This window comes from Primulina eburnea, chromosome 14 (assembly GCF_022965805.1).
Source record: "Primulina eburnea isolate SZY01 chromosome 14, ASM2296580v1, whole genome shotgun sequence".
Taxonomy (NCBI): Eukaryota; Viridiplantae; Streptophyta; class Magnoliopsida; order Lamiales; family Gesneriaceae; genus Primulina; species Primulina eburnea.
The window spans coordinates 15601870-15614989 of NC_133114.1; the positions used below are offsets into that span (position 1 = coordinate 15601870).

Sequence of the window (13120 nt, forward strand, 5' to 3'; positions counted from 1 at the left end):
CATTTTTCCGCATTTACGACTTTTGACTCATGATTTATGTTAGAGATTTTTAAGACTATTTATTTATGCTTTTTGAGAGATTTTTGAGAGGTTTAGTATGGGCTATACTTTTCAAATTATTGCTTTTTAGGTTTGGTCAAACAACAGACGTTTATGCTTTGCGAATATTTCACTTGAATTTTTAAATGCTAGTTGGTTGAGGTTTTATTTAAAAAGGGCAAAATATTTTATAAAAATATTTTCAGGTGTATATTGAGTTGGCCGAAGTATTTTAAAAAAAAATTTCTAGTACTTTTAAAGCAATAAAAAGATCAGGGCGTTTCAGGCAGGCTTCTAGGTGGAGCGAACATGAATGAACCGACCCACACGGGAATGAGAGGGATTCCGAGACTGTTCAATGTAATGGACTGTACAGTTGAATAGGGCTTAAAAGATTTGATTGGTACTACTCATATCACGAAGGTGCATCTTCTTTTCGGTAGCTCATCACATAATAACTCCAAAGTTAAGCGTGCTTGACTTGGGGCAATTTTGGGATGGGTGACCTCCTGGGAAGTTTCTCAGGATGCGTGTGAGTGAGGACATAAGCACGCTGGAAAGACCCGTCTTGATACAGTGAGGACAGTCATCGAATCTGGGGCGTTGTAGTCTTGGTCTGAGGCCGATCGATTTCTGTTGTTGTGGCTCGGTTTTGGATAGTTTGTGTGGTTCACGTGTATTCGAGTGCATGGGGTTGAAGTCATGGCTAGGGCAGTGCAGGAAGGTTTGGTTGTGGTCTAGGATGGTTTGGCTTTGAGGTGAAAAATTGGGGTTTTTGCCCGCAAGATTAGCGCTGCAACGCTGCCCTTTCAACGTCGCCGCACTTGAGCTTCGGTGCTTGTAGCGTAGCGATAATGCATGGCGCGTAGGCGATTACCAGCGCCACAGCGCTACTCAGCTGGCGCCTAGGCGCTAGTCCTGCACTTGAAAGTTTTTTATTTTGATGAGCATGGTTCGTTTTTGGTGTTGTTATATCAATGTGTTCAAGGTTTTTGACGGTTTAATTTTGTTCATATAGGTTTGGTCAGGAGCCTTTGAAATATGGTTTAAATTTGGTTAAGTTCGGACTAAAACGGAGACTCCGGTCTAAGTTTAAGCGAACTATATATTGAAATTAAGGTTTGAGCTCGATTTTACGTCTAAGAAATGAATATCAATATGTTTTTAAGGCGTTCGATAAGTGTGATTGGGAACATGTCATTTTTGCAGCTAAGCATGTTAACAATTCTGGCAGTGCCCTGACAACTGTTAATGCATTTTTTTTAAATGTACATGTTACTATTGAACATGAATTGTTATGTTGATGTTAGAAACAAGTTGCATGCTTGGTTTTAAAAAAAGTATGTATATGCTTGAGTTTATGATTGTGTGTATTTTCGGTCACGACATTTAAAAAAAATATTTCAGTAGAATTTTAAGTAATAAACGTTTCAATATTCAGGTACAAGCTCTCACTGTCTATATATCTCTCAATTTACAAACTCGAAACCTATTTGGATTAATTAGCTCGGAAACTGAACATCTTTAGAGCAAGGGAGCTAGGATGCTGATGTAAAATGCTAATTAACAAACAAGTAACAACAATAAATAGGAAAACGAATTTAAATATTTAAAATCAATTTTATTTTCAATTTGTATATAAATCGAGTCCCCGTCTACGACCAAAAAACCCATTTTCAATCACCCCTACATAACCTATTATAGCACCAACCAATACCCACAAAGACTCACAAGTTAGCGTGGTAAACTTCAGTTAGATCAGGATAATACAAACCCCAGTGCCTCTCGGTTCCTTCAGGCTTCAAATCTTCATTAAAAAACGCAAAAATGTAAGTGTCGACGTTTTTATTTGGCCTCCGAGGTGTCCCTTGTCCAGATGATACGAGCCCAATCAAATTATTCACATAAATCTGCGCATTCCCTATACTTGCATCAGTACCTCCCTCAGTTGGCCACCCAGTTTCCGACACCACAATCTCGATATTTTCTCCTCCAATTTTCTCTAATGCAGCATATACTGTATCCACCATAGCATCAAACAGGTTATAGTACGTCAGCGGGCCATCAGGAACAGGTGCAACGGTGCTCTGCAAGAGAGCGTAATCCAACGAGACGTGTTCGGGTTCGCCTGCACGTGGGAAATACGGGTATACGTTGACAAGAAGAGGGCTGTTTTTGGCGGCTAAAATGGAGACGATTTGCGTCATTACAGGTGTGGTTTCCGGGGAGAAAACGCCCTGTGATGGAGGAAACGAGGGTTGTAAAACTGCCATGGAAACCGTGGTGCTGACTTGAATGCCGCCTAAGTTTGCTGCTTCCAGGGCGGCAGCCAGGTTTTGCATTGCGCCGGGTACGTATTGGGCTAATTCCCCTGGAATCACTTCATTGCCTGCAGATATACATAGAATACTCAGACCCGATGCATAGGGAACCACATTCCGGTCCACCCACGACCTCGATGCTGATGGGTCGGCAGCAAGAGCTTGTAGGTCTTCGTTTCGGGTGCCAACGATGGCGGCAATCCCTGAACCTTGCAATGCGGCAAGCACATCAGGGTTCGGCTCAAAAAGACGAATTTTTTGGACTCCTCTTGATTTTAGGACTGCAATGGCATCAAATGGAGACGGAAGATTGTCGCCTAAGAGTCCGTAGTTGATGCCTATTCCTCGTGCAACTTCAAGAAACAAGAAGTTAATTCAAGAAATTATTTAGAAACTCAACCAAGAAAAGATTTGTGATAGAATATTAAACAATGAGAAATTTAATTTATTTTTAAAAGATAATAAAAATTTATTTTCAAGCATACCTGGATTGATGGTTAAAAAGATGGTTACGACCAGGGCCAATGCATGGAAGTACTCCATTATATAATAAATAATAGTCTATAAAAATTAAGCTTGTGATGAAGTGAATAAATTTGAACTTTTGATGTTACTGAGTTCGAATTTTTGTAGAGAATTTAGAATGGTAATTATTATATTGGCGAGCAATTTATGGTAGAATGCATGCGTATCTTAATTTGATGTCATGCCTAAATATAATTTGATAGTTATTCATCCGTAATTCTTTACAATGTATAAATACATTTGCAGATATTTGATATGCATACTTATTTATAGAATGATTTTGTGCTATATGGATATACAAGATATGCATGCATGTGGTCTCTTATATTTTTTCCTACGCAGCATGCTGTGAAAATTATCCTGTATATTTTGACCAAATTATAAGGATCGTTGAATTTCCGAAAATGAAGCGGTGATTCGCAAAAATGTGAAGAATTCACTTGATCCATTAGTTTTCAGACTAGGAGGTTGAAATTCACTAGGTGGAGGATCACCATATCCATTTACATATATCTGTGCGATTTGATAGTTGACTTATTATTTTTATAAATTGATATTTTTTTTCCAAAAAACGAATGATTGGTATTTGTTTATAACACTGATTTTTTTTTTCTTTCTTGGTACTTGTAATAACTTCTCTCACATTTTATTCAATGTTACGGTTGGCTCTCTAGCTATTTTGAATTTGAACTTGAAAAATTGGTCCATCTAATATTTTTTGCTTTGACTGTTTGCATGGTAAACATTCATACTTTTATGCTGATGGATCCTTTCAAATAACTGCTCCATATATTTGGCAAACGTTCATTTGAATTTTATTGTATGCTAGATAACTAAGAGGTATGTTGTATGCATATAATTATCATAATTTAAAAATATTTGATTATTATAAATTTCAAGTTTAGAAGTTAGTAATATGATTAGCATTAAATAAATATATCTTACAGTAAAATTATTTGATTATTATAAATTTCAAGTTTGAAAGTTAGTAATATGATTAGCATGAAATAAATATATATTATAATAGTAAGAGTATATTTAAATAAGTTATGAAAAATATTGAATTAAATAATAGTTCAGCAATAATTAATTATCTGAGATTTATTATAAATGAGCATATTCAAACAATTTTTTTAATAGATTTTTTTAAATTTTTTATTAATAGATTTTGTTATAAAAAAGGTACTTCTATCCATCGCTCAATAATACTAATCAATTTTTTTTTATGAATAAATAATGTAAATTGACGGTCATCTGCTTAATTAAAAACATATTTTAATGTAATAGGGAACCGATAACTTGACTTTTTGTTGGAATTTATGACTTTTTGTTGGAATTTATGAGTTTTAGAGTTTGACAAACAAATTCATTGGAAAACTTTCCCTTTCCTGGACCATCCAGCCATGCATGGACCCTCATGAGGATAAGTTTCCCTTTCCTGGACCCTCATGATAAACAAATTCACAAGAAAAGTTTTTGTTGGAATTTATGATCATGACTCGATGCTAGTACCCTCACGAGCACAGCCCCTCTCTTGGATAGGACCCGCACAGCCTCCACCTTTAATTCCCAAACAATCTAGCCCTAGTTTCCCTTGAACCCCTAAAATCGTTCAGCCCTTGCCTTGTCTTTTCCAGGCCTTAATTGTGCATCTAAGAGTCCTTAAACCCGCTGTGAACCGATACCCTAAGATCCTTAACCTGGCAGCCTATTCCCTTTAACAAGAAACATCATGAATCATGCAAGAAAAATCATGTTTTTCATGTGTAGACCCTTAAAAACGAAAATACCATGATGCTTTGAGATTTTTCATACAAGAACACCTAATCACACATAATATGGTATGAATTATGAGAAAAGAATGGATAAGGCGTGTCTTTGCATGATTCACGAACGAAAATAATTTTTAGATGCAAAGAACGTTGGCGGAGAGACGGGGAGACCTAGCAGTGATTTTCCTTCAAAAATCCCACGTGAATTGCCTTGAAAGTGAGGGTGTGTGCGTGAGTTTTGTTGGAGAAAACCGTAGCAGTCTTTAGCTGGTAAGGCATGAGTTTTGAGTGCAGAAACTAGGGTTTAGAAGTCAAGTTTTGATATAAATAATTGGGTAGAAACTTATGTCCAATACCTTAGTATAATAGGTCCATTATGCCTATTATAAAGTAGGAAAAATATCTAATAGCCGAGCCTTCAGAAAGTCGTCGTTTTATTCCAAAATCGATTACTGATTTAAAATACGACTCGACATTTAAAAACACTTCAAAGACACCATTTTCGAATATCACACCTTAAATATACCATGTATTAAATAATTAAAAATAATAATTTAATAGGGGCTAGTGACGTTGGTTAAGGGCCAAAGTGAAAAAAATCGAGAGTTTAAGGATCTAAATGCACAAGGCCGAAAAATTCAAGGCTAAACCATAATTTTAAGAAGTCCATGGACTGAAACTGAGAAGACTGAAAGTTCCAAGCTGAAATCTGGCATTTTCGAAAATTCAGGGATTTAATTTCAAAGTTTGGAAAGTACAGGGACTGTTTTGCGAATTCTTGAATTTTAGGGTCAAACAGTTAATTTCAAGGGTTTAGTGCCTGATTTGATAAAATTCGAAATTTATTTGGGGCAAGATGCAATTTTCGAAATCTTTTGGGCCCAAATGGAGAATTTGAAAACTTTAAGGGGATGAAAGCAATTTTCGAAAACTTATTTTGGGTGACTAATGATAGAAATTCTTCAAGTTTTGGACTCGATTGGATTTGATAGTATATTTGTCACATAAAGGATATTTATTTCAGGTGTAGCTTACTATACATTGCTAGATTCAGGAACTACACACTCATTTATATTTGAAACGTTTGTCAAAAGACCGAAGATTATACCCGAGGATTTGGATTTGGCTTTAAAGTTTTCACTACTTCGTTTGCTGAAGAATGCTGAAACGTCCACTACTTGTTTTGCTTAAAACATTCTAGAATTTTTTTTTCCCTTAATATTCATCATTCGAAATATACTTTAAAATACCTTGACACCATTTTTTAAAATAAAAAAACCAACATTCATTTGAAAATCAAAAGAAAATAGTTTGAATCATATAATCGTTAAATGTTTTACCAAACCTAAAAACAATATTTAAAAGGTATAGCTCATTCTATCAATCTCTCAAAAACCACTCATAATCATGATAAAAGTCATAAAATATCATTAACATAACTTAAAATCATAAATCCTAAACTAGTGCGGAAAACTAGCTTAAGTCCTCAGGTTATGTGCACCTTCAGTCCAATCAGATCAACCATCAAAACCTCCATTAACTTTATTATCATAATCATCTGCATCAATCACACCTAGTGAGTCAAAAGACTCAACATACCATAATCTTGATAACAAGTAATACATATACAGATCACATAAAACAGTGAAAATACTTTAACTTAAAATATCATTTTCATAAAGATGCATAAACTTTAAACATAAACATTTTCCAATGATACATCAACTTTTAAACATAAACATTTTCATAAGAATTTCCATAAACATTTCATAGACATTTTTATAAACATTTTCATATCGACATAAACATATTCATATTCATTATAAACATATTCATATGTGTATCCATATTCATATCAACATATTCATATTCAGTTGAATTCAGATCGTTAATTGTGACTTTCGCATTCTTCGTATTGGGCGATGGATCCATCTACATTTAACCACAGTACTAGGCGGTGGGGACACCAGCGACACTCTCACCCGTCAACTAAGCATTAGCCTTACATATTAAAATATCATATTGTGTCAATGAAAATACGATCATCGGGCTCCCACCGAGCCTTCTCCCTCACAATATCCCCAACATATCATCGTATTAGTCACAATTACTTCACTTCCTTTAACGTTTCTTATTCTCATTACTTTATAAAATTAAACATGCATATAAAATTTTTAACATATCTTTTAACGATATCGTTTCCTCGTAAAAATTCATAAACATTTAAAATAACATTTTAACACATAAAAATTCATTAACATTTAAAATAACATTTTAACATATTAAAAATTAATAAAAATTTTAACATATTAAATCATCAACATTTAAAATAATCATATTAGCATATAAAACAGCATTCAGGACACTGCCATGACGTTTACGAGTTTTTGGGTGTAAAATTACCGTTTTACCCCTAGACGTAAAAATGTATTTTATTTGGCTTAAATCGATAACTTTTAAACTAATATTTAAATATAACATATTAATGCGTTTTAATCTCGAATTAAACAAAACTTTAATATAAAATTCACATACTAAAAACTTAGACTTTTTATAATTATTTGCTTCTCGTGAACCATGACTCGACACCCGTGATGCATGTTCCGAATTATTTATTCATTGAAAACCCTAACTTGACCCTACATGTTAACCTCGAGCGATCTCCATTTTTTTATCGAGCCACCTTCGAGCTGGCCAGAGCTAACATCGAACCAAACCCACTATGGACCTTACTGGACGCTAATGGACCCTTAGAACCCTTAGGATTCAACCCAAGCTCCAAAACCAAACCACAACATAAGCTGCAGAAACAGCCGAGAAAACCCATCTAGACTACCCTTGAGCCATGTTCCTTTTTCTCGAGCCAAGCCCAAAACATGCTGAGCCAAACCCTGCCAGCCTTTCCAGGAACCCTCCTGGACCCTTCAAACCCATAGGACTTGACCCCAAGTTGAAAACCGAAGCCATACATCAGATACAAGCCATGGCCGAGAACCCACATAGACTAGGACTCTTGTTTTCTTGCTTAACCACTTAACCAACAACCCAGCCCTTGAACCAACCCATCATGCAGCATCTTAGGATCCTAATGACTCCACCTAGCCGAGCCCCTTTCGCCCTGCACAAGCTGCAAACCTGCGCTACCTCTTGAAGCTTCTTGGGTGGAGTCCTTGCTTGCTAGGACTCCTCCCCAGCCATGAACCTCGAGTCCTAGCATGGCTAGGAATCCCTTCCTTGATCCGAGCCAAGCCCCATCCGTGGCCCAAATCAATCCATGCATCAAGTTTCCCTTGAACCCTAGCCTAGACACTCAAAGCGTGATGTTTGGTTCCAGCTTCTATTCTTGTGCGTGTGCAGCCTGTTTGTGCGTGTTCTAGGCCCTTAAACTCGTGTACAACATGCCCCCATATTATCCTAATTCATGGCAGCCCCTTTAGGTACATATAAAAAATGTTTTCTGGATGAAAACCCAAGCCTTAAAAATCACTCATGAAGCATATACGAAAATATAACATGATTCCACTTGATTTTTATGCAAAACACAATTAAATAAATACTATGGTTTGATAGATGTTTGAAAGAAAGAATATGACGTGTCTTTGCGTATTTAACGCACAATTATACGTTGATGAATCGAAGAATGGTGGCATGAAGACGATGGCTTGAAGACCCTTGAAATTTTCGAAGCTTCCTCTTGATCTTGATGGTGTGTGTGCCGTGAATTGAAGGAAAAGATTTGTGTTGCTTTTTTGGGTAGGGGAGGCGTGTGAATTGTGAGAGTTATGGGGTGAGTTTTGAGTTTAAATAATAATTAAATACACTACCAAAAGTTTAGGCCCATTAGGGAAGTTAATTAGGCCGAAAGCCCATTAGTGCTTAATTAAAATATTTTATTTAATAAAGTTCGTGAATTTATTAGCCAGATTGCCAAAACGTTCGTATTTTTGTTGAAAATCCAACACCGATAAAAATTACGTCCCGACGTATAGAATCACCTCAAAACTCCTTATTTTCAAAAATAAGAAAAATAATCACCCTTAGTTTAAATAATAAAAAACAATTATTTAATAAAAATATTTTCCATTTTTTCAGCCATCGGTCTCCGTTCCTCGATCGCAACTCGAATAACCTTTTAAAATTACATTTTAATGCAACCATGTAGAAACGTATATTTTAAACATGCAAACATGCACAACTTAATTAATTTATGCAATTAAAACAATTAATTGAAATACACAAGGAATTTAATAACTTGTATGCATGTGGTTCGCGTGGACCTTCAAATTTTCGGGGCGTTACAATCTTCCCCCCTTAAAACGAATTTCGTCCTCGAAATTCGTTTATCCTTGATAACCCAAAAATTTAGGTTTTGTTCTAATAACCCAAAAATCCACGCTTCCGCTGCGCTACTCTGATAAAAATTAAGTTCTATAATGTTCTTACGTGTAATGCCCAAGATTTTATATTCTGTTAAATTACGATTATTGATTTTTAATCGAGACAATTATGAAAGGGCTAATCGGGACACGGTTTAAATTCAACATGAAAAGATGTATGTGCGAGGAAATGAGCCTCGCGCATATGCGCGACTTGATGCGGCGCATACGCGCGGAATAGGCAGAACCCCTCGTGCCTATGCGCGGCGTGTATCGGCGCATATGCGCGAGGGTACCCGAGAGTTGTGAAGAATTCCTCGCGCATATGCGCCAATAATGCCGCGCATATGCGCGAGTCATGCAAAAGGAGAAATCGACATGTGGTGTATTATGCAACGTTGGTATATATATATATATATATATATATATATATATATATATATATATATATATATATATATATATATATATTGTTAGAACTTTTCAAGTTCGCAATCTTGATTTTGATGTTAACAAAACTTGTTATTGTGTTTCTAACATATTTACTCAAGTGTGAAGTTGCAAACACAAGAAGCAAGCTGAAACTGAATTATGCACAAACTGAATTTCTGGCGAGCTTCGGTGTTTTGATGATATCTGCCAGCTGGATGATTCAAATGACAACCCGCCAATTGAACTGATTAGAAAACCCAATTTGGAACAAATCGTATTTCACGTCAGTTGGACAAAATCGGATGTTATCATGGTCTAACTGATCGCTCAATTACCGAACTGATCACACGAAAGCAGCAATCAGTTGTGTTTGAGCAGCTGCCGTATTTTGGTCATATCTCTCAGCTCGGTTATTGAAACGAAGCGATTCAGTATGCGTTGGAAAGCTAAGACAAAGATCTACAAATCATTCTTATAAGTCAAAGTCTGAATCGAAGCTTATGATGCTGATAAATGACGATGAAGCTACTGGTTCTGCACAAACTGAAATCAGCTAGGCTGATTTCAGCACACCAGCTGAAACTGAACCAGCTGAAGACCAGTTGAACCAGTCCAACTGAACAAGACCAACTGAACCAGTCCGACTGAATGACCAGTTGAGTTGACCAGAGTTGACCAGTCGGGAAAATGCCCAGCAAGCTGAATTTGACCGTTGCAATCTCAGAAACAGTACATAAACTTTCCAACGGTCATATTCTTGTGTCTAACGTATATATCAGTGTTGGAGCCTATAAATACAACATATTGAAGATCAAACAAGAGCTTTGGAAGAGGATTCAAAGTATGGACAGTTAGCATGAAGAAATCAGCTAGTTGAGAGCACAAGCCCTTGTGTGAGGATACACTTGAGATATACACTGTAAATGATAAATTCCTCACACACAATCACTCACATATATACAAGAGAGTTGAAGTTCAAAGATTAGTTGAGTGAGTCTTGCACAAAGACGTAAAACTTGTGTATGTAGTCTTTGCATATGATACATTAAACAATATGCTGATTGTGAGGTGTTGCCTACAATCGTGAGTGCTAGGAGTTCAGTTTAGGCAGTGGGTAAGTCCTAGCTGAATGGGTTTGTACAAGGTGTTGTATAAATCAAAGTCTTCTAGTGAATCCTTCCCAAGGGGAAGAAGGGGTGACGTAGGAGTGTTTGAAATCTCCGAACATCCTAAACAAATTCGTGTCTATTTATTTATTGCATTTACTTATCATTTTCGTAGTTTTTAAAGGATGCATTGTTGAAGCATTTTATGTGTTATTCAAATACCAAAATATTGCATACCAAATGTTTGATAAAATGCTTCAACTGAATATTTTAACTCATTCAACGTGCATATATTTTAAATGGTTTACAAAATATTTATTCGGTTTCTACGAAGGATTATTTCGAGAATCTTCCGCTTGGTTTTTAACCAAATTCGATTTAATTCATCGGTGTTCAATATTTCAAGAACCGAGCTATTGTATATATATATATATTTATATATATATATATATATATATATATATATATATATATATATATATATATATATATATATATATACATGCAAATCTTTCCTCAGAAGAAAGGAAAAACGAAGGCTCTGAGGAAGAATTGCCTTTGATTTCAGAATCCGATTTACGATCAATCCGTCCGTCCAAACTTGAATCCGAGTACGCCACCGTATTCCTAGCAACGACAGCTATAACAGGACGTAAGTTTTGTTACGTTTTGTTAAGATTTGAAATTATGCTATGTCCAGAATTAGATATGATTCATATATAGTGTTCTCGACATATTTGACATCATAGAATCGAAGTCAGATTAAGAAACCGATTGAGTATGAAATTATTATGAATTTCAGAGTTAAATTGACTGAGATGTGATGTTAGATTTGTACGGTGGTTGATTATAAGTTAATGGAATTGGTATAGACTGATATGGTATTACCAATATCGTAAGATTTTACTTTTGTATCGTCAGAATCTGATAAGGCAGATATGTCTTGATTTGAATAGAATATTGATACAGTATATTGATATTGTCATTTCCAGATTGAACATTGACAGACTTTGAGTCAAGACTTCGATTGTACCAGAGCGATAGAACGAAAGGTATAAATAAATGTTGATTCGGGATTGCACAACTCAAGTTAGGTTTGACTTGAGTTTCCATAAATCACATACTTTATTTCATTGCATTGATATTTTCCAATTATCAGGTTGATATGTTTAGTCTATTGAATTATAGTAGAGCAAGAGTTTGAGTCTAGGGCAGATCAGCCTAGCTAGGGCAGAACCGTCGAGTCTTTGACAGAACCGCTAAGACTCTAGACTTACGGTGTATCGATGAGCTTAGATGTAGATCGACTTCTATTGTTGACATTCGATACAGCATGCCAAAGTCTAAATTAGATCGAGATCCCTCGATTAGAAATGAGTTGAGATAAGATAACAAATCATCGACTTAAATATAGATTCGTATTGATTCATGTAGTCAGATTGGATACATGTTTTAATGATTGTTTATGCTTTTATATATGTTTTATATGATTGCATTGATACATTGTTTATACTGGGATATTTATATCTCACCGGAGTTATCCGGCTGTTGTCTTGTCTATATGTGTGCATGGCAACAGGTGGGACAGGTTCAGGGTCACAGAGGTGAAGAAAGATCGAGATTAGAGTGGTGATTCCGGACTTGGATATAGATAGGTTTTATTACTTGATTGTAGTAGTTGAACCTTAGTTTTGAACTAGATGCATGTTATACAGGATTTGTATTATTATACTGGTTTGTATAATAGAATGATTCCATTACCTTCCGTATTTTAAAAAAAAAATTAGACCCTGTTTATTCTAAATGATTAAATTAGTCCCAACGACGATTAAGAAGATGATTAGCGTCCTGGTCCCCACATTACGTCTCCTGGATCCCAATTAAATTACCTTCTAAATCCTCGTTTGCGAATCGCAACTTAAAACGACCCATGATGACTTATTGCTATGTTACTATAACTTTAAATTTCAACTTTTCTAAAAATTCTCAGTAATTAAAAGATAGATGGTCATACTTATCGTATATTACTTTCCTTATATTATACCCAAAATGTTCATCAACCTATCATATTTCAACATTAAAATCTCCAACGCATCCACTAACGCTTAGATTTTTAAGCCTAATATTGATTCATCTTTAAAAACCCTTGATTAATATTCCTTATAACATTCTAACCAAGATATCTCAAGGTTCTAAATATTTTTTCAAGCCTAAATCATCGAAAATTCTTATCATTTAACCCATTCAATTCTCAATTATTGTTAAACTAGTCCCCAAATTCCTTAACAATTGCAAAATAAATTCTTATTTTCGTGAAAATTATCCAATCGATCCTTAATTTCGAAAATTCCCACAATTAACTCATAAGTTATTGGCATTCTTAATTCCCCTCTATATTCTCATGACATAATTTTCAATAATTTTAAGCTTATTAACCCAAAATAAATTTCCATAACCAATATTACCTTTTCGTCAAAAGCTAACAGCCCAAATTATACATTTTCTTACGTCCAAAGGTCATCGTAGTCTTCGTATCATTATTACTTATG

The 13120-nt window shown here is 35.2% G+C and overlaps 1 protein-coding gene across 1 annotated transcript; it reads right to left on the minus strand.

Annotated features, from left to right (window-relative positions):
- Window positions 1-1665: 1665 nt before the first annotated feature.
- LOC140813101 (putative glucan endo-1,3-beta-glucosidase GVI) lies at window positions 1666-3101 on the minus strand. Its single transcript, XM_073171535.1, has 2 exons — window positions 2846-3101; window positions 1666-2713 (listed from the first exon to the last, which is right to left on the minus strand). The coding sequence occupies exons 1-2, from the start codon at window positions 2901-2903 to the stop codon at window positions 1767-1769; spliced, it is 1005 nt and encodes a 334-aa protein (XP_073027636.1). The 5' UTR covers window positions 2904-3101; the 3' UTR covers window positions 1666-1766.
- Window positions 3102-13120: the final 10019 nt, after the last annotated feature.

Excerpts from the sequence above, each read along its gene's own strand:
- LOC140813101 (XM_073171535.1), bottom strand. The coding sequence starts at position 2,903 with ATGGAGTACTTCCATGCATTGGCCCTGGTCGTAACCATCTTTTTAACC. Across the intron at positions 2,714-2,845 it reads CTTTTTAACCATCAATCCAG|TTGCACGAGGAATAGGCATC; the intron begins GTATGCTTGAAA and ends TGTTTCTTGAAG.